Here is a 22,580-nt window from a genome sequence, read left to right as displayed (position 1 = left end):
GTAGACCACAGGCCAAATCTGGCCCTTTGTTTCTTTTTATAAATAATGTTTGATTAGAATACAGCTATTTTCATTCTTTTACCTACTGTCTCGGGCTGCTTTTGTGATTCAGAGATAAGTAGTTGTGACAGAAACCATGTAGCTGACAAGTCCTAAAAGATTTACTGTACAGCCTGTTGAAGATAAACATTTGTGGTGTAAGATAATCCACATTCACAATATGTCCCTGATTACCTTCCAGACATGCCTAAGTGGTACTCTATCTAAGGTGCATCTCCATTTTGGGTGTCCTGAGATATTGCCAATGTCAGGAAATCCTCTACACTCTTGTGCTTATCCATCCAATCTCCAGACTGCACTGTAGTTTTCAACATATCATACATATGTGTTTATTACTACATAAAATATAACAAAATACTTATGTACCCACTTATAAGTCTTTCTCTTCTTGTCACAAACTACTGAAGAGGAAGGACAAGCCAAACATTCAATAATTATTTATTAATTGCCCAAAACATGTCATGAATAGTTCCAGAAACTAGAGATAAAAAATGGTCACCAGGCTTATGGTACATATAGCAAAATGAAGGAGGCTCATAAGACCCATTTACAAATCTGTGCCTCTGCAGTCTAGGCAATCTCTGTTTCCCGGTGCCAAGGATGTTGTAGGCACCCAGCACTTGTCTGAATGAATGAATAAATGTCTTCTATCAGGATCATTTTGGTCTTTACATAATACTAAATGGTGAAGTGAAAATGTGAGTCACCTTGGTTCTATTCCCGTCTTTGACAGCCTAGTAGGCAGTCAGGAAGTAAAGGTTAAAACATATATTTTGGGGGTCAAAGCTGTGGCTCAGGAGTCAGGTGTGTTCTGAGCATGTGCAAGTCTCCTGTTTCAATTCTGAACATCAAAACAAAACAAAAGAAAACACAAACAAACAAACAAACACAAACAGTATGGATTTTGGAAACAAGTTTTCTGAGTTTGAAGTCTGGCTTTGCCGGTAGCTCTGTGATTGCAAGCAATTTACCAGACCCTTGTGTGACCATTCAATTCATTTGTAAAGTGAGTATAAAAATGTTCATTTTCAAGAAATGTCATATACATCAAGTGAGCTAATATTATAAAGTGCTTAGACCAGAGTCTGGTGCACAGTGAGGGCTTTATTAGTATTGGATATCAGTACTATTCTGTGCATGGACATTGTTAACATTGATGAACCAAGACCTTGTGGCAGTTTTAGGAGCCTCATTGACAATAGTACCTGCTCTGCTGTGGGAATCTGATTACGGATGCCAGTGAGAGGACCGCAAACATCTGGAGGCCTGGCATGCCATCATCTGAGCCCCTGCTGCCATGTCTCCTCAGAGCCCCTTTTCCCACTCAGGAGTGGCTGGCCAGTTCCAAGTTTGCAGTGAGAAGAATAACATTCTTCTGTTCTCTGTCCAGTGCGGAAATTCTATCTCTTTGCAGTTTCCATCATCTCAGATTTGTAACTGAGGGTCCATTAAGATTTCTTATGGAAAGGGAGGAGGGCGTGGAAGGAGAGAAGGAATGGGAATCCCTTTTACTGGGATTTTTACTAGCACTTTTAGATGAAATCTTTCCATCCAGTCACCAAAGTGCCTATTGGGTCATGGCTACCGCTGGAAGGTGATTTTTTAAAAATAGTACAACAGTGAAAGAATGCCTCATTGAAGCAAAGCACACACCCACTGCAATATTTTTTCAGACTATTTTATCCTATTTGCTTTCCCAAAAACAACAGTGTCTGGGTTAGTTCTCAAAGCAGTTTTGGATTTAAAGCTTAGACTGTGTTGTAGGGAGTCCCCAGAAGAAAGTTGATTCAGTTCAACACAGATTTATTTAGCATTCTATTTGTGATACAACCACACTGACACTAGAGGCCTGGAGGTGAATGGGGCATTGCACTGTCACTGGAGATTGCACAGGCATTGAAGGACAAAAAGCTTTCCAGTATTTTGTGTGAGGGTCTATATGGAAATGATCTATGGTACTGGGAATTGGGGGCTGGGGAGATAGCCAAGGTCTGTGTGGCTTGACACCAGCAAATAACCAAGCACAGAGTAGGTCTCTATAAGAATAACATCAATGAATAGTGAGCCCTATCTCTGAGTGTACTAGAAAGCTTTCCAAATCCAATCTGGAATCATGAGTTATTATGTATTTCAGGGTTTATAGATTACAAAAGGCAACAACAGAAACTTACTGCAAGCACTTGGGGATGGGGGCTCACAGGTTTCAACCTGCAGGAAGAAAGATGAAGAATAAGTCTTTAATGAGTTAGAAAATTAAACTTATCCAGGGCCTTAGTAGCCAGAAGAGCTCAAAAATCTCATTTACATTCTATAGCCCCATACTTATTCCTTTCTGTGTCACACTGCTCAAAATTCAGAGTCCTGGGAGTCAGACTTCAAATGGCCATATCCAGGTCAGATGGATGGATAACGAGAGGGGTCATCTGAAGTGGGAGAGTGTAAACACCCCGTTCCCCCAAGATCATACTCAATAGGGCAAAAGTGGTTCTCCATTCTCTCCCTCCAAAATATTAGGGTGCATTTGGAGAGGAATTATTGCTGTATAACCAAAATAACTACTACCTACTGTGGAAAGAGCTAGGCAAAGGAAAAGGATGTGGAGTATGCATCCTTATGGAAACAGAATGAACATCAGAGTGAACTGAAAAGATCACCTGAAAAGATCAAGAGTGAACAGGGAACTTGAAGCAGCTTTGGCATTACCTGGACAAAAGGTCCTAGGTACCGGGTATGGAGAGGAGAAAGCGTTGCAATACCTGAACATGATTCTGCACTGTGATGTGGTTGAGATGATGATGGTGATGGAATCTGTTCTCATCACCACCTGGGAATTGACTATTGTGCTGTTTTGCTCAGCATAAAAGGCTACAGTACATTCTGTGACTATTGTATCCCAAGAACATTGGGATAAACAGATTAAACAAGTCTAAAAACCATTAACTCAATTACAGATAGGCTGAGCAGGGTTTTTGCTTGGCCCATGCCCAACTGGAAGTTTCACCTGAAGATTTAAAAAGATCAAGGACACAAAACTTAATCTGTAGTCCATGTTCCACACCCTCAGCCAACTGAGGAAACCCCTACTACCCGAAATTTTTCTTTGTTCTATTTATGTTTGTTGATTTTATTTTGGCATAAGACCAAGTATCTTACCTAAAAGGAGCATGAAGTGAGTGAGAAGCCCTTTCTACCTGAAGTTAGGTTTGTGGGAATTAATTTTAATGTCAAGGAACGGACAACAGAAAGCTAAAGAAAAGGCAAACCGTGAGACTTGACTGAACATATACTGGGTACCAGGTTCTGTACCAGAGTCTTTGTGATTTATTTGTAGTCTTCATAGCATCACAGTGAAGTTCACAAATCTGGTGGTTCTTGTGTTTCTGGTGAGTAAATTGAATTAGAACTCTGAATTCCCCATGTTTGGGAAAGCTTGGATTTGAACTCAATTTTGTCTAACTCTAAAGATTCGTGAATGACTATCCCTCAACATTACTCTATTCCTTAACATTTCTTCCTGTGGGTATTTCGTTCACTGTGACATGTACTTCATCTCCACCTCTACCTCTCTAGTGATGGAAAGACCATCATAACCTTCTCCACCTCACTTCCACCCCAACAAGCAGCCAGTTCTGTGGAGAGTCCCCGAGCAAAGCTTACCTTGTCCAAACTCTATTGTCTTCAACCCCAGTGAAAGAGCCCATTTCTTCAGCTGCAGACCTACTACAGTAATATCTCATGATGGGATTAAACTTTGCTGTACTCACCACATAAACTCATAGGCAGTGTTCCCTGGTTAGTCTCTCAGAAATCATCCTCATGTGTGGTTCTCAACCAGAGCATGTGTCAAAGCCACCCCAAGATGATTGTAAAAATACAGATTCCCAGGTCTCTCCCCATGACTTACCTAACTGAAATCTCAATGAATGGGGCTGAAGAGTCTGTATTCCCCCCAAAGCTCTCAGGTCATTTCGACATTTCCACCCCATTCTCCACAATATATTACAGGGAAGATCAAGATCCAAGAAGGAGCTGAAATGTGCCCAAGATTACACAACAAATTGTTTGGTGTTTCTTTTACTTTTTCAGCTAAAGCAAAGCTTGCCCTGTTGATCCCTGCAGACAGCCCCTCTAAGCATTAGCTTCATGTTCTACCCCAGGAAGACTGTTTGTTGACTGTGGAGCTGAATAGCTTGCAAGTGAGTGAAGAAACTACGTCATCTCTGATCATAAAACCTAGTGAACCGCAAGCAGGCTGGTATTTGTGTTACAAAACCACCTGGGAGGCTGCCCTAACTTGGCACTTGTCTTGATTCCTGAGAGGTAAGACTTTCTCCCTGCCCTTCTCTACCTGCACAGAGTTTAGGAACAAAGATTGGCCTGGGGTTACTGTGGGGTCAGCAATACACTGAAGAAGATAACATCAGAGGATCATCCACCCGCCCTTGGTTCTGCCACTTACATGACCTTGGACAAGGATGTTTTTCTTTCTGCCTCTTAGTCCCTGCATTTCGCAAATGGGAGCATTGGCCTCTGAAAGGGTTATGGGACTAGGTCTGTAGAGTTACCAAATCTTAAATTAGAACTGCATCCCAGCTCCTTACTAACAGCCTGATTCCAGACAAATCGCTTCTCTGAGCTTGAAAACCTGTTCTGTAAAATAGGGGTGTTGACAGCTCCCATATGGAGTGTATATGAAAACGAAATGATATGCTGCAACTAACATGCTTGGCACAGACTCTGGTCATGGAAAGTGCTCAACAAGTAGCAATCACTGCTCTTGTTATTGAAGTTTCTTATTCTGATCTGAATCTGAGGCCAGCTTCTCCGACGAAAGGGGAGACTGCTGGGCCATACGCTTAAATAGACTTTTTTAGTTTCTGTACGCTGCCTAGTTCTTCAAATGGCCCCTCAGCAACTTCACAGATGTGCAGACTCTGAAGGGAATTGATCTGGGATTCAGGAGAAAGCTCACAGGATTACTCTTGCTTGGAGATATTGTATGAACACAAATCCTTATCTTAGCCTCCATATCCTCATCCACAAAGTGCAGATCATGAGCCTTGACTTAGAAGATGCAAATAAGAATGATTTAGAGACCACATGTTGCTGTATCAGCACACATTTTTCTGGGCACCTACCATGCAGTGCTAGCTATAAGTTAAGTGCAAGCCTCCAAGGAGAGGAGAATCCTAAGCAGACTATGCTTTTGTGTTGCTTGTGCCCTGTTGAGGAGAAAGGCATGGATTAATTAAGCCTCAGAGATAAACAACATGGTCCTATTCAGAAGTTCAAATATTAGGGGAAAACAGATATTTCAATGGGACATTAGGACCCAAAGGGCTAAGTAGAAACATCACAGAAATAGGACAACTGGGAGGACCCAAAGCAAGAACCCTTATTCTGAATAGGGGTGGTAAGCTCAAAGCTGTTTTCCTGGAATAAGTAACTCTTCTTCTCCAAGAATTTGCTTTGTAAACATGAATGTCCTGTACAAATATATGGGATTGTTTACCCCTTCCTTTTCCAGTTGCATGCCATGTGAGTCTGAAGATCCTAGAAGTTTGAAAATCCTACCCGGAGGTTTCCACAAACCTGTTTATGAAGAGACGCTGAGGGCACTCACTTCTGAGAAGAAATTGGTTCTGGGGAGAAGTTAGCCTGCTAGTGTCAGAGCTGCAATTGTACTCTGAATTTCAACTGCCCATTTTGTTACCTGAGCTGACAACTTCTGCAGTCTCCTTGTCACTCTTACACACACACACACACACACACACACACACACACACAGAGGCACACATGCCTGCTTGTCTTGCAGGGCACACCTGTGGCCCCTTACACTCTCCTGCTGCCAACTCTTATAAAACAGAAAAACAGAACAGCTTGGCTTTAGCTATAACGTGTACAAACACATGGAGCAAAGTTTCCAAAGGGAGACAGACAGTGAATGCCTTTCAGGGTCTGGCAGTTTTATGGGCAAAGGCCAATTAAAAAGCACACCCCCCACAAAGCCTGTGGGTTTTGTTTGGCTGTGACCTTGTCTCTAGGCCCCGCATAGGCTGTACTGATAGTACAAGTTGGCAGGACCCCTGTCCTCAAGGGATCATGGGCACTCATGATGCTTTCAGGGGATCCTCCCACAGGGGCCCCCTATTCTAGGCATCAAGTTCAATTTTACTAGATTCTAGCTATAATGAAGCACAGTGAAAGACTGTAGGGTAAAGAGAAAACACAACCCAGCGCATGCCTTTGTGTTTACGGAGGAGAATGCTATTGAGTAAGAAACAGGATAGAGCAAAGAGAGGGAGTTCTAAGTATGAGAATTTAGAGGAAAGAATTGCCAACCCCTTCTGAGAGAGGGAAAAGATCTCAGGGTGCCAGTAAATCTCATTCAAGATAGATCTGTGCACATTAGAAGGGCTTTCCTAGCATAACAGCAAAATATGCAGAGACTGAGAAAGGATGAATGGCAGGGCATTTTTTGAGATTTATGATGATAATTAACACTTCAGTGTTTGTTGCATGCTTTTTACTATTCTAACTATCTAACATATTGATCCATTTAATTTTCTCAAAACCTACTAGACTAACAATTCTGCAATTGGTAAAGAAGAAACCTAAGGCATAAGGAAATGGTCATTTTCCTAGAACTGTTGCATTGTTAGCAACCGGTGGCTCATGTGACCCTGACAGAGACCATGATTGTCTGTAGGGTAACAGAGGTGGCTGTGGATGTAGTATTACATACAGAAGCTGAGTCAGGGAAGCTCGGTTTTTAACCACCAACACTGAGATCTTAATCTTCTCTACACTGGCCAGAGATAATGATTATGCTGTTGTCAATCTCAAGGGATTTAAAGAATACAAAAGAGAAAGAGAAATAAAAAAAAATTCTTTGTACACAAGGTATAACATGACATAACTCCTCATACCCATGATGCATACATCTTCCTCAGTGGTGGAGGAATGTGGATAACTCAAAACCTATTCAGATTGAATGGTTTGCTCCAAATCACATCCACTATACTACTGAGGCAAGATTAGTACCCAGAGTTCTCAGAGTATAGTATACAGAGTGCGGTAGTAAATATGCCAGGGTTGGATGAGATCTAGAGTGAATTTTTTTTCTATCATATATTAGCTTCCTGATACTAAGAAATGACTTAAATTCTCAGAGATTCATTGCATTCACATCAATGATGAGAACGACCACTTACACACCAGAGTGATGAGAAGTATGTGAAATAATATACATGTATATGCAAAGAATTTGACAGCTGGTAAGCAGTCGATGAAATAACGATATTGACAGAAATGAGGATAGATGATGAACATGCATTGGATGGTGGTAATGGTCCTGGTATAAGAAAGGAGGAGAAGGGTGAGGAGGACGAGGTGGAGCAAGAGGAGGGGCAGAGGGAAGGAGGAATTTTGTGTAAATCCCAGGCCTCACTCTTCCACAAAACCTTGCTGTGTTCAAAGCCATGGCACAGCTATGCATAATTATACATAGTCCATGCATGGCTTCTACATAAAGCTGAATAGTATCCTAGAAGCTCTGACATCCCAGTTACTATACTTGCACTGTGCAAATCATGCCTCATGTATGCACTGCCATTGGTCCCATGTGATTCACCATCCATCTGATGCACCTAGTGTTTCTGCCCAGTCTAACAAACAGTAGTGAGTAAGAGAAACCTCAAGTCACCAGGCCTGTTAGGTAGCAAGTCCTATTGACTCAACTTCCATAAGACCTCTCAGATCTGGCTTCATTTTCCAGTGACCTTAGCTCAGTCTTCCCCTTCTCCCTTCGAAGTAATACCTACAGCCTCTTATCTAGTTTCCACACCCAAAGCTCTGCCCTGTCTGTTTCCCTATAATGCAGACAAGGATGATATTTTTTAAAATGCCCATCTGTCCACGTGACACCTCTGTTTTCAATCCAGCACATTCCAATGGCCAATGTGGTTTGGCTCAGACAACCTTTCTAAACAAACTCTCTCCTCCTGCCCACCTCAAACATGGCACACCCAACAATATGTTGGTCCCTCTGACAATAACACCCTTTCTCTATTTCTCTACTTACTAAATTCTCATACATTCTTCCACTCTGAAGGGTTTTCTGATGACAACTTGTATCCCAATCATAGAGTCCATTTCATACACCTTTTCTTGAGTAAAGAAGTCATTATCATAACTTCATTTGAAGTCTATTGAAAAGTTTTTGTTGATAATCACCAAATGTTTTTATATACTTGTACATTATCTAATATAATCTTTCCGACAGTCTTTTGAAGGACCATATTTACTGTTCCATAGAGGAGGAAAGCTAGGCTTACTGTGGTTAGGTTGATCTGTGCTAACTTGAGCCTCTTAGTAGAAAGACTTTTAGAGTTTGCCTTCCAAATCTCTCTCAGAGTCAAGTTCCTCCCCATTGTAAATTATACAGCCAATAGTTAAATTCAGATTGGCTTGACTCCAAAGTATATGATTTTATCACATTTTCTTTTTAGCTAAATTCTGGGAGATCCCTAAGGGCAAGGGTTGGATCCTCTTTATCTTAGTACCCAAAACTAGGAAATCAGTACTGTACTCAGGCATTGCTTGGGTGCTTGACTTAGTTTTGAACTTAAGAAGAAGGAAGGAGTTACTGCATCTGTTCACCCTAGAAGGTAGGAAGCACAATGCTCACCAGTTGGAATACCTTTGACCTAATTTAGATCTCACTATCTCAACATTATCACTTAGAATTTATAGGACTTGGAACAGGGTGTTTAGTTTGCCTAAATAGCAGTTGTTAAAATTTTTAATCAGAACAACACAAGGCTGTTTTGCACATGGTCAAATGAGATAAATATGAAGAATCATTGTATGATAGTGATTCCTTACATGGTAGTTATTAGCATTTGTCTGTGCAGTATGCATAAGGAAGTTAGTTCTTGACCACACAGAAGGAAGAGGTAATTTAAGGGTGATTTTCTGTGCATGCCTAACACATCTGCATGTTTACAGCTTGTTTATCCGATCATGGAGATCACATAAAAGTACCATCCTTGGGGCTGGGGATTTAGCTCAGCGGCAAAAGCACCTGCCTGGCAAGTGCGAGGTCGTGAGTTCGGTTCCTGGTACCGGAGAAAAACCAAAAAAAAAAAAAAAAAAAAAAAAAAAAAAAAGTACCATCCTTCCCAGATTAGTGAAATAAAACTCCCTTGGTTTCTTCTGTGGCACCACAAGAATCAATCTGGCCATGTGAGGACAAGACATCAGAACTAACAGCCTCATTTGCACTTCGAGAATTTTCCTTTTAGTAGGGCACATGCCTGTAATCTCAGAACTCAGCACTCAGGAGGCTGAGGCAGGAGGATCATTGCAAGTTAAAGACCAGCCTCAAAGTGAGCTCAAGGCCAGTCTGAAATGCATACTGAGACCCTGTCTCAAAAAGACAAAAAAAATTTCCTTTTCCTTTTTCTATTGAAACATCTTCACAAAGACTGGTCTAACCTCCTTTCCTGCCATGACAGGACACACACTCACACACACACACATCCCTCCCTTAACAGGCTTCAGGCTTCCTAGTTTGAAAACCTTATGATGGCGGGGAAGGGCAACAGACTGCACAGTGCCAGTAAAAAGAAGTTGAAATTAGAGAGAGAGAGATGTGGATGGGAGAATGAGTCGGGAACAGGCCGATGGTAGATAATTTTAGGGATTGCCACTGTCTATGAGAACCTCAGATAAAACTACACAGTTCCTGAGTATGTTGCAATTGTGTTAAGTTTCAATATCAGGACCATTTTTCTTTGAGTTAAAGTTTTGATACTGTTTTTGATACTGTGATATATCTCACAGGGCTGTTAGTCATTATTTTCTTCTTTTTATCAGAATTGACTAGATTTTTTCCCAGCCAGACTGTCATAGTCATCACCCTAAGATTTGTAGTGTTATGTATCAAATTTATTAGAAGGAGGAGGGGAAACTGTCTGCTATAAATGATAATATGTTGTGTTGGATACATCCTAGCTATTATTTCACTTGAAGTACACAACACTTCCAAAAGGTCGGACTATCAATGACCCCATTTTGTTGATGAGGAAATGGAGGTTAAGATGTCAAGCCACTCACCTAAAAACAACAGTAGCAGAATCAGATTCAAAACGATCAGGCTCAGATCACTGCCAAACCACAGTGGGCATTGAATGTTCTTCAGCTGCTGAGATATATTTTTTCTCAGGGAGAACCAAGAAAGTGGAAAGTTATAGAGATGAGTTGATCAGCAAAAACCTGGGACTCAAGGTTCAAGAAGAAGTATTCACAAGGGTCATTCAGAGTAGGATTTGGCACATGGAGAGTTCTCAGTGAATGGTAACTCTTTATTTTTACTTTTTATATATTGGTAAAACTTTGGTTCCTCTCTGACTTTACTATGCCTGAGGGGAAAAGAGACATTAACAGTATGGAGGGTATTTGTTCATTTAAACTCCACCTGTGTATGAATAGAACCATAAACTCAATAACTATTGACTTCTTGAAAGAGCACCTTGAGCTTAGATGGAGCTTAACCCAAACTGTTTGGAAGAATCTCTATCTGCTTCCTTTTTTATGCTCCCCACTTTCCTGTATGGATCAAAGTCCTGGGAAGCAAATCTTAGCACATAAGTTCTCAGAAAGAAGATTCATGATATCATCCCAATTCACTGAAATTGAGAGGTTGGCACACTTTATCTGCTTATAATTCACTGATATTCAGTATCCTTTTCCTCTTTGGAATTCCCATAGTGGCCTACTCTTTAACAGGTGTGATCTTTGCATTATGACATACTTGACCTACATCTCATTACCTCTAATGGCATGGCTTGCATGAGCTAATACCAAAAATTGTATAATGCTTCTTTGTACTCATTACCCTCTCAGGGAACACTTTGAGCATGGTACGATTACTATTTAAAAGAAAACTTCAAGTATGCCTCCTAATGCTACCCAGAAAAAAATAAAAGGAGATTCCAGTGCTGGAGTGACTCTACCCGACCACAGGATCCATGCTGCCATCACTTCTTGGCTGGACAATGACAATGGCCTTCTTCTCTTTGGGGCCTTCTTTGATCCATCTTTAACTCTATAGTTGGAATGATTTTTCTTAGTGAGAAAGTTGATAATTTCACTCTGTCAAAGTTGTGCAGTAGCTCTTGGTTACCTAAAAATAACATCTAACTTCTTGCCTAAGACTTCAACTGTTCTGCCCAAATCTAAGGTCATACCTTCTCACTTTCTGCTTTAATCCCAGGATTAAAGTGTTCTCATCCATGACACATAATACCGAACTCTCATAATTAAAGGAGAGTTTTAATTTGCTCATGGTTTTTGTCCATGATAGGTTCACTCCAACCGGAGACATTATGGTTAAAGGGCATGGTAGAACAAAACTGCTTAGTTTATCCTGACTAGGAAGCCAAGCAGGGAAAAAATGAGAGAAAAATGGGCTAGGAACTATATGTAGTAGCCAAGGCCACATCTCTATGACCAAAGCAGACACAACCAGAAATGTGCTTTACTAATATGCGAGGTGTTTCTTAAACCAATGAAGTTGACATACCAGGATTAATGGTCACAATCCACTTCTTGTCAGCTTCACACACAAATAAATTTCCTTAAACAATACTGAGTCTCCATATAAAGACAATCATAAATTCATAATATCATTTAATATAATACAACTATCTCCTGTTCAACTGGAAGTGCAAAAATCCCTTGCTCAAAGTTCCAACAATTCTAGTATTTTTTCAAAAGTCCAAATCCAACTCTCTTCTGAGACTCAAGACACACTCTTAGCTGTGAAACTCTGTAAAGATAAAAAAAAATTTTACATAAATTACATAATCCCAAGGAACAATGGCACGGTAAAACATCCCCATTCTAAAAGAGCGAAATGAAAGAAGTGAGTAAAGACTGAAACAAGACCAAAAACAAGTAGGGTAAACATTAATCCTGTAGATCAGTGTCTATCTTCCAGAACACATTATGGTAAAATGTAAGGTTCAAAAGGCATGGCTGGTCCCACCCCTATAGCCTCACCAACTTGAGACCACAGTGCCTCTCTCTTGGGTGGGCTCCACTTATGGCTTGCAGCTTTCTTTGGCTGATGGTACACTTTCCAGGCAACTTCAACTTCCTGTGGTCTTCACTGCACCTTTTGCTTTATTTCTGCAGCCCCATGCACTGCCCTCTCAGGGGCTCCTGGCCTGGTATCTCAGGCCTTCCTCTTGCATTCTATATGCTAGTAAAAGCAGCATTATTGGATGATGTCAATGTATGCTGTCAGCTGATGTATGGAATTTCATCACCACGGATGCAGCCACCTCTGAATGACTGGACAGGTGAGCATGGTGAAATAAGTACCCAAAAACTAATCCTCTAGGAGGCCCTCCTTGAGTAGAAATCCCAAGGACTGTGTTCTCAAATGAAAGGTTGACTCATTTCTATGCTTGAGCCTACCATTGGTGGATCTTTCTGATTCCCAAGATTCCCTCAAGGCACCTTTCTTCTTGTCCTTGTACAAAGTACCTGGTTTCTTTTTAGTGCTGCTATTCTTTTTAACAGCAACACCGCCTTTGGCTCCAAGTTTACACAGGATTCTTTCTGTGCCAAAATTCAAATTTTTCAACATTTTTTTCTCTACCTGTTGCCCCTGATTCTCACTATAAATCTGACTCAAAGCAGCCAAAAGTGTCCATGCCACAGCTTGAATATTGGGCTGTCTTGAAATTTCTCCAACCTGATTAAGCGACTACTCTTAAGGTTAGTCTACTGCAAAGTTTCAAGACATGAACAAAGTGTACACTTTTTCCCACAGTGTGTAACATACTGATCTTAAATTCATCAATGGAGTCTGTGTCCCATACTGAAAGCTCCTGAGCCTGGCCTTTATTCTCCCCATTTCTATCAGGATTCTGGTCTTCTGAGCTCCAGCCAAAATCACCTATGAAACTACTTATAGCATTTAAGAACTTCTCTAGCATTCTTCTCCAAACCTTTCTAATCTCCTCTCATAAACCAATTCCAAAGGCTTCTAAACCCTGTGGTCAGATGTAGTCACAGCCATGAATCCACTTTTCACATACTGATTTTCTTTATTACTCAGCTTCCTCAATACTCAACACTCATAAATTAAAGAGGTTTGATTTGCTCACAGTTCCCTTCATGATTGGGTGGCTAAAAGGCAGAGGCATCATGGGGAATGGGCTGCTTGAGTAAAGCTGCTTGGTTCATGATGATCAAGCAGGAGAGAAGAGCAAGACTGCCAGAGAGGAATGGGCCAAGGACCATATATATTTTCCAAGGTCATGCCTCAGTGACCTATCCACACACTTCTTGGAGCATGCTTTCCTAATCTGCTAGATGTTTCCTAAGCCAATAAAATTGATATATCAAGATTAATGGTCACAATCCCTATTCTTAATGAAAGTGCTTTCAAACTTTTGAATGACTTACAGTCTCTGTGCTTCTGCTCATAGTTTTTACTCAGACTAGAGAAAATCTCATCCTTCTCACATCCTTGTAATAATTATTAGACCTTAAATTTCTTGAAGCCAGGGACTTCATTATCTTTAGTTGCATATCTGTGTCTGACACATAGTATCTATTCAATATTTGTTCAGTGAATAAAGGAACACACTCCACTGGTAAGAAACACTACTAAAGCAGAAAGAGAGACCATAGGAATTTTTAATGCACAGAAAGTCCTGCAGGGACTTTGGGTACACCCACAGGTAGCAGGAAGAAGCAGAGGTCCTGCAAACTTAATAATGAGAGAGAGAGAGAGAGAGAGAAATAGGGAGAGAAAGAGAGAGAGAGAAAGAGATTCCTCAAAGACCCAAGCTTCCTCACTTCAACAATCCTTGTGGCTTCCTTTATGATGCTGAAGAGGTCCAATTGTCCCTCCACAGGGCTCCTCCAGGCTCCACAGGAGGAAGGAAGCTGAATGTGGCTGGAGGGAGGGAAACGCTGTTTGATCTTCACCTGAAAAATTTGCCTCCCCATTGACTGTCATCCATAAGAAATGTTTAAAAAGGAGAGATGTCTGATAGAGTCAAATAATATTTTAGAAAAAATAAAAGAGAAAAAGAGTAATTCCATTGGTTAAAAAGTTCTCTGTCCACTATCCACAGGAGAAATAGTTTGCTTTGGCCTTGCTGGTAACATCATCTGCTAGGCTCATCCTCAGCTGTCCCCCAGCCCACCCAAGGTCCCAGGATCCGTGAGAGTACTGCTCCTCCTAGGAGAATCTCTGTGCTCATGGAGGGCAGTAGCCTCCCTCACCGTCCTTTGGACTCCCCATACGTGTTTCGGGGCATGGACACCATCTTCTCCTCGCACGTGATTTTGGTGTCCTTGAGGATGCTGTACCACACCATGCCTGCAGGCCGGACCTCCTCGCTGCGGCAGAACAGGTAGGGCACGGTGTCCACACGGCTCTGAATGTAGGCGCTGCGCAGCAGGCTGGAGCAGTGGCTGCTCACCCTCTCCAGCCGCCGCAGGATCAGGTGGGCCTTCCTGAAAGGAATGAGAGGCAGAAGTGTTCAAGGAAGGAGTCCAGATCAAGGGTTAGGCCTTTGAGGTGGTGAATAAAGGTCAATAGACATCTGCCCCAGTGATTTCCTATCCAATCCCAATTTAAACAGTATTTTAAACACCTGTTGAAAAATTACCTTGAAACCTACCCTTTTCAACTGTACAAGTGTAAAAAATGAAAGAAGTGTACCCTTTGATTTCATCTTCATTTATAGGAGATCCCTGGGAGTTAGACAATCACTAGCCTTAAGGTTCTGCTCAAACAGAAATTATAGTAGTGATTTAAAAAAAAAAAAAAAAAACACAGTACCAACAACTAAAACTTGATGCTTACCATCAAGTAGGCACTGGTTGTGTAGTTTATATACATATTAAAATTTGTATTTAATTTTCACATTAGTCCTCCATATTTGTTCTTCACTCTCATTAAACGGGTGAGGAACCCAAGCAAGGTTCAGAGAAAGTATCTTGCTTGACTGATGTTAAATATCAAGTTGACCTCTGGAATTGGACACCGAAATCTGGGCCTGAACCCTCACAAAGTCCTCCTCCAACTGTTTGCTTCCTTACTCTCTCATATGTTTCTCCCAGTCACGAAATTTAGAAAACTTGTGCTCTATGCTTCTCTTTCATTAAAGCCTAAAAATAAATGTCCCCAAATTAGAACTTTCCTGTGTCCCATTTTTCCCCATCGCTGAAAAAGTCACCACAGACAGTCTTATCCAGATAGGTTGGTTATGTGAGATTATGTAGGAGAAATGCCCAATGATTGACATTGAGAAAGCTCCCAATAAATGATAACTATGATTATAATGATTACTGTAATGATGCTTCAGGATTAAAACTAAAATGAACACTACTCTTAATAAGAACCACTGTATTCTGGTGAACATAATTAAGAATTTGTTTAGAACTGTTTATATAGCAACAGAGAGAGAACCCATGAGAGACCTAAAACAAAGCTACACAAAACTAGCAAGGTATCTTTGAGATCAACTGGATCAGAGTTCCCCTACAGTGGCGTTAGTAATTCTCGGTTTTGGAGGAATTGTGTAGGATGTAGCACCCTGAGGTCTTAAACCTGGAAATGATGACAGCAGCCTCCGTACTTGTCAGAACAATAACATTAGCCCCAGTTATTGGGGGAGGGAGTAAAAACACCCCCCCACTAAGAAACACTGACTCAATCTGACCTAGTCTCTTTAAAAATGTGGAAAATTAGGTCTAGAGAGAGAAAAAACTAAATGGCTTTTTTCCTAGGTCACACGACAAGTCCTCTTCATTGATAAAGTGTCTGTCTCACCTTTCTCTACATTCTGCTTCTTCAAGATGCCAAGGGACCCTGTGAAGCTAAACCAGAGGCCGCGTCTTCTACTGCCCTCCCCATCCCCTTCTCAGACACCACCAGGAGAGGCGTTTTGTGACAAGAGGACCCCCACAAATGGGAGACCGTGTGAGGCACCTGCACGGTGGCTGAAAAAAGAGCTGGGCTCATATGTTATGTTTTGTGGGCACAATTTATGAGGTGCCTTTCAAAAAGTCCTCTTTGTATAGTTCGCCACTTGGGTGGAACATTTCCTGAGCTGCCATGAATTCATCACTTCATAATTACACTCTACAGTCCTCCCTCCTCTAGCGCAAGTGCACTCCTAAGAGGAGTTTGAAGGGTTTATGTCCCATTCCTCTTTGAGTTTTTGCTCTGTTCTTTAATTGCTCTGTATCTTGGGAAATTGGCTTAACATCTCTAAGTCTTCTATTTCATTGAAATTGGGGCTATTTTGACACTGAAGGAGGTACTCTAACGATACTACTAACTGAGCACAGTCTTCCTTTCAGTAGGACTTAGTGGGAAAGACAAATGGAGATCACACTGCAGGAGACAAGACAGAAACCTGCCAAAATAGTAACAGAACCTGTAGGAAGACAGATGAAAGTGCCTAATAGAAATGGGGGTATCCAAGATAGCCTCATAATGGAAAGAGAACTTGTGTTGAGTTTGTACATAAACACTAGTTAGATAAAGACGGGGTCAAAGGCATAGAAGATACCATAGGCAAAAGCACAGAGAAGAGAGACTCTATAGAATTTCTGAGAATCTATGACTGGAATACGGAGCATGAGTGGTGACCAGCAGAAAACCGAAAGAGGATCCAGTTGGAATGTTGCCAACGTCCTGGCTTGGTCTCCAATGCATGAGACAATGGGAACACACAAGCTCTGGAACACTGGCTGCTCAGACTCAAATGGCAGTTCAGCCACTTACCACCTGTGCAATAGTGAGCCATTCCCTTCACTCCTTGTGACTCAGTTCCTTGCTTTTCCTATAAAATGGGAATGGTAACTACATACACTGCAAAGTATTGTCTCAAAAGTATAAAAAGGAATAATGACTCTATAATGAGCCCTTTCATAAGTAGATAAATAAATGAAATAGCTTAATAATAATAAGTGAAATATTAATATAATAATAATAATAATAGATAAATAAATAAAAATAGAAGTATTGTCCCAAGGACAAGTAAGTAGGGGAGTTACTGAAAGGGTTTACAGAAACGAAAGACCAGGTTTGGAGCTGGATTTTTAAAAGTATTTTTGGCTGCTTTGAGAATTGAATAGGGGAAGGGCAAACCTGGAAGCAAGAAGCTAGATAGAGGGTACATCCAGGTGTTAACTGTTTACCCTCATTGTACTTAGGGGTATGGGTTTGATTTTTCTCTATGCATTGGTAAAAACTCTTTACTCTGTTTTATAACCTATGAAAAATGAATACCATATTGCTCCTCTCATAGAGGTATAGAAGGGTGGGGTTAAACAAGTTAAGAGATGTATAATTCTTCAAAATTGTCACAGAATGCATAGAATGGCAAGCCTGAGGTCATGAGTTCGATTCCCAGTACCAAAAAACAACAACAAAAAAAGAAAGCGTAGAAAAGCTTACAAGGTACCCAATAAAAAGGAAGAAACTATCATCACCATAATGAACACCGCTACTACACTATCAACCTTATGGTTTTGGGTATTCTTTGCGTTTCAGGCACTGTGGATATGTAGGATTGGTTTATGCCTTAAATGTCTTCATAGCACATTGGCAGGAGAAAGAGACATTCATTGTCTCTAATTCAAGGGAAAGGTGCTGCTTTGGAAAAGGCAGAAAGGACTGCGGGACAATAGGTGAGCAGCTAATCGGTAATTTAGGATGCAGAGAAGTCTTCCCAAAGGGTGTTACAGCTGAGGAAGGTCTTCAATAATGAAATAAATGTTAGGCAGAGAAAACAGGCCATCCTAAATGAGACCAGAGCTAATGTAAACCACCAGTCATTGAAAATGGCTGGTTATACATAATGAGTGGGAGGCCAGACAGCTTATCAAGGACTGGATGGTCTGGACTCTGCTACGCCATGCTGAAGAATTTGTATTTTACTCTTTGAGCAACAGAGGCCAAATAGAGACTGATTCAAGCAGTCACAAAAATAAATAGCAAATACAAAATAAGGTTGGAAAGCGCAATTATTTCAACATGTGCAAATGCTTTGCTTCCAAAGGCACAGCCATTACCTCAGGGAGAATCTCGCACATCAGCTGGACAAAACGTTCTTTTGCACAGAAGGAAAAACTGAGGGTTGGAGTGACAAAATGATGTTTCTTCATTAAATGTCTTAAGTTAATAACTGACAAATGTAGAACAAGGTTCCTGACTGCATAGAGCACAGGTAGCAAATCTACTGCACGTGTGCCACGGCAGGCTGTTTTTGTGTCGCTGAAAGCTCTGAAAGTTTCACCATCACTGGCACAGAATTAAGATGAATTTCATCTCTGAAGTCCCTAATTCAAGTCCTGACTCTAACCTAACAACTATATAGGTAATGAGCAAATTCTTCAATGCCAGTAACTCTTAGTTACCGCATCAGTAAAGTGGAAATAACGATGTTGCTGGCAAAATAAGATAAGGTGGGTTCTTACCTCTAAGTAAACATTAGCCGTGATTCAAAGTAGCATTTATATTAGGAAGGACATGTACTTTAGCACCCGTAAGGGCAAGTCACTTGACCTCTCTGAGCCTCTGTCTCCTTACTTGTAAAATGAGGATGGTGATACTTTTTAGGGCAGCTATTGAGCTGAAATGAAAAGACTAACATAGTCATAAAGCACAAAACTTAGTATACAGCAGGCACTAAACCAGTATTTACAAAGACAACAAAAGCAGGAGAATTCAGAAGGTAAAGCCACAGAGAGAAGGACTGGAGGAGGAAAGGCTGGAAAGGAGAAAGGGGTATGAGACAGACCAAAGGCGAGAGCACTGGGTAATAAATTGTAGACAGTGGAGACCCATAAATCAAAGGTTAGACATGCTTTCTCTGGAGGGGAAATCATAGGTCAGGGTGACCACTTCTCTCAAATACCAGAAATGAAATCCTTTTCCCGGGGAAGCAAGAGGTGTAAAGGGGACACCATACTTGAATTTGTTATGTATTAACAGGCATGAATGAGAGGGATGGCTTGTGAAGGAGTACTGCCACTTTTCTGGGAATAGTAGAACCTTTGACCAACCATTCCATTCCCAGAATACTTACCCAGTCAGCTGCTGACACAGTTATCAGACAGAGACTTGATTTCTAAGGGACACTTGCGGTGGAGGAAAAAAAACAGAGTTGAGCTTAAATGTCTCAATGTTAGCTGACCCCGTATTAATGAGAGGCAAGGGCATGACATGGTTGCAAAAAAATTGGAACACAACTTCCGGAAGAGGAGAGGGCAGATTAAAGAAAGTAATGACATCATTCATGTGGCCCTAGTAAGGCCACTTCTCGAGAATCTTGGTCACTTCTGGTAAGAAGGGCGCATACAAAGAATGGGGAGATCATCATGCTGGAGGGTACCTTAAAAACAATCCTGCTGAGCTGAAAACATCAAGAGAGAGGAAGATGAGATCTAGGCAAATTATTATGTTCTATCAACTGAAGACAGTAAGCAAAAATTGAGAGTGAGGGAACATAATGCCTAAGTGATTCCCTCTATGATTGAAGTAGTACCTACACATCCATGGGAAAGCGCTTGTCTGGGAAATGAAATTTAATCCACATCAGACATGCTGATTATGTACTTTATTCTCAGTGTACAGGTGATTAAACTGAGTCTGTGACCAGTCCTGTGACAAAATGCTAGAACGGTGTCTCAAATCTCTGTTGCAAGGCACTCAAGGGTTATTGATGAAGCCTCTGCAGAATTATCAAAAGGAAAATAATATAATGATATGAATGAAAGCTTGAAACAATGTGCTTCAACAAGATAGTGGATTCCCTGTCACTGGAGGTGATCGAATCAACTATGTTTTAAAAAGGACTCTCCTGGTAATGTACGTTGGAGTAGGTGCTCATTGGTGTGGTGTGTTGGCATGCTTTTAATGTAAAAGGAATGCGGGTTTTGATTCATAGTGAAAATATCATCTGATTTGCATCTAATGTGCAATTAACAAAGAACCTGCTATGACACATTGCCAAAGCACTGAATCCCTAAGGTGAAAGGATCAAAATCACTGAGGTTCTACTCAAAGTTGAAAAGCCATGCTGAAATTTCATATTTGAAGTTTCTTCCAGACCTTCCCCAGTAGTAGAAGTCACATTTTCCCCTAGGTTGCTGAAGCATTTTAGTTCCCTATTGAGATCTATAGCATAGTCTCTCTTAGGTATGTACATGTCTTGCAACACAATATATTACATTGAAAAAGATGCTAGTTTGACATTGGAAAGCAATATTTTGAATTTGGGCTCTGACTCCTCTTGCCTGTATAACCTTACCCAATTTATGTAACCCCAATCTGTTGCTCAATCTTCAAAGTCCATTATGCAAGAGTTGAAATGAAATGTAAATGACTGCACCCACAACAGGCACTCAACTAATATTTTCCAGCTGCTTCGTTGACAGTATATGGTTCCTTTGGTGTCTGTCTCCTAACTATGCAAGATGACGGATTATTAAGTATGAATTGACTGGACCTGATGGAATTTTTAGGCCTAAGCTTTCAAAATACAGTAATTCTCTAGCAGAGGTTAATAAAGGGAATGAAATGGCACAAGGACATCATGTTGACCTATGAAAGCCATTTTGTGAGTAGACAAAAGGCTTATACAAATTCATATGTAATAGCAAAGAAAAGGAAACTCGGTGTTTACTAAAGAAATAGACTAGTGATTAAATGATACATTTGTCAGAAAGACAAATATATGGATCTGTGCTTCCATGGAAAAATATCCACAGGATAGATTATCTATCTACCCACTGCACAGTATGTGTCCAATCTGCTATTTTATGGAAACAGGGAGATAACAGAACACTGTATATAGATATATTTACTAAATGTAATAGAGATTATGGAGGTGGAGATGTGGTTGTAGATACAGACACATCATTAAGCTTCTGTGTCCATTCTCCCATAAATATCTATATCCATATCCATATCTATATAGGAAAAGATATGTATGCACTGTTAACAATTTATGCTGGGGTAGGGTTGGGATTATAGGGTTCAAGGGTATAAAATTTTCACTTTCTATTTTGCATTCTTCTGTATCAATTGTATGCTATATAATGAGCAAAAATTATTTGGAACAAACTGAAACAAAGATATTTCCACTTTGAAAACATAAATATACATAGATATATTAGAGCAACTGTGACAAATTTATGTAATGCTGCCATGGTTTTATAGTCTCCCAGTTAACTAGGATTATTTTCAGAAGAGACCTACATTAAAATGTTAGTCTCAGATCACCCTTCGCCAAAACCCAGTAAGTCAGAAACTCAGGTACTATTTGTGGATATATGTCCTCAACATCAGGTTTGAAATGTGGTGTGTAAAGTAACCAGTGAGAATGTTTCCTTTCCTCCTCATTCCCTCATAATAAACCATAAGAAATTTTCAATAATCCATTTCATGACTGATGGCAAGAATGACCAACCCAAAACTGTTCCAGTTGGAGCTGAGGGATTTCAAGATGATAACCAATCATTGAGGAAATATCCAGAGGAGGCTTGTTCAAAATCATAGTGTGCCTGGCTAGTATTTCTCCATTCTAAGCTCAGATATAAGAGATGTGATTACTAACAGCCTTTCAGAAAGGACACTACCCTCATTTCATAAAGGTCAACATATGCATGAAAATGAAAGTGTATCTGAGATTATAGGAATACAGCTTCAGAAACCTAGGTCTTCTTCCCAGTGTCTTTAAAAATTCCAGGAGAGTTACCCAGTATACCAAGAGATGGAGACCACTACAAAGCAGCTCTGAACAGGACTCAAATTAACCAATTGGCTTTCCATGTTCACTTGTGAATCTGTTCAAGGCCTAGGCTCCTTGTCTGGAGATGGGCAGTGGACTTATAGTAAGTGAACCTCTGTGAGTCACTGATCCCCACTGAGGCCTGAAATGGCACTGAAGCTGAAAAATTTCAAAGGCTAAGACAACATCACAGCCAAGGACACTTGGATCCAACCTCAACTAGATAAAGGCTGTAGCCTCAGGCATCTCACTCCTGGGTGGATTAACTTAATACCTTACTTGGAGAAGTCCTTGAGTACTCCTCTCCCTTCTTCCAATAACAAAATAAATATGGGCCACCAGAGAAGGTCTTAGCCCTGAGAGAATCTTAAATTCTGTGAGAGAGCTTTGATCCTCCTAGAGCACTGAAATTACTCCATTCACCTCTTTTTATTTAGCCTTCCCCATACTGACCTGATCAGTCCACAATAACTAAGGGATATTATTAACCCAATAATCAAGGAAGTTAATCCAAGATATCAAGAAACTTAATCCAAGGTAGAAGTAATACAAACAGGGAAAAATGTACAGGGTCATTTCAGGTGTATTTATTTTTACTAAAGCTGCAATAATGGGTGTGCTAATTTCAAAAAGGAAAGGTGCCTTGTCTCACTATGCTGAGAAAGCTCTCAGGCTGAACCA

General features: G+C 40.6%; 1 protein-coding gene across 3 annotated transcripts in view; it reads right to left on the bottom strand.

Annotated features, from left to right (window-relative positions):
- Nucleotides 1-13,758: 13,758 nt before the first annotated feature.
- Nucleotides 13,759-22,580, bottom strand: part of Astn2 (astrotactin 2) — a 901,354-nt gene continuing 892,532 nt past the window's right edge. For all 3 annotated transcript variants that reach the window (XM_005382610.2, XM_013513261.1, XM_013513263.1), the window contains one exon: nt 13,759-14,604. In XM_005382610.2, coding sequence (XP_005382667.1) covers nt 14,367-14,604 — 238 coding nt within the window. In that variant the 3' untranslated portion in view covers nt 13,759-14,366. The remainder of the gene's footprint in view (nt 14,605-22,580) is intronic.

Source organism: Chinchilla lanigera, unplaced genomic scaffold, assembly GCF_000276665.1.
Source record: "Chinchilla lanigera isolate Chin_1 unplaced genomic scaffold, ChiLan1.0 scaffold00018, whole genome shotgun sequence".
In the NCBI taxonomy this organism is placed as follows: domain Eukaryota; kingdom Metazoa; phylum Chordata; class Mammalia; order Rodentia; family Chinchillidae; genus Chinchilla; species Chinchilla lanigera.
Note: the sequence above shows the minus strand (reverse complement) of the source record. Positions and strands in the feature narration are given on the sequence as shown.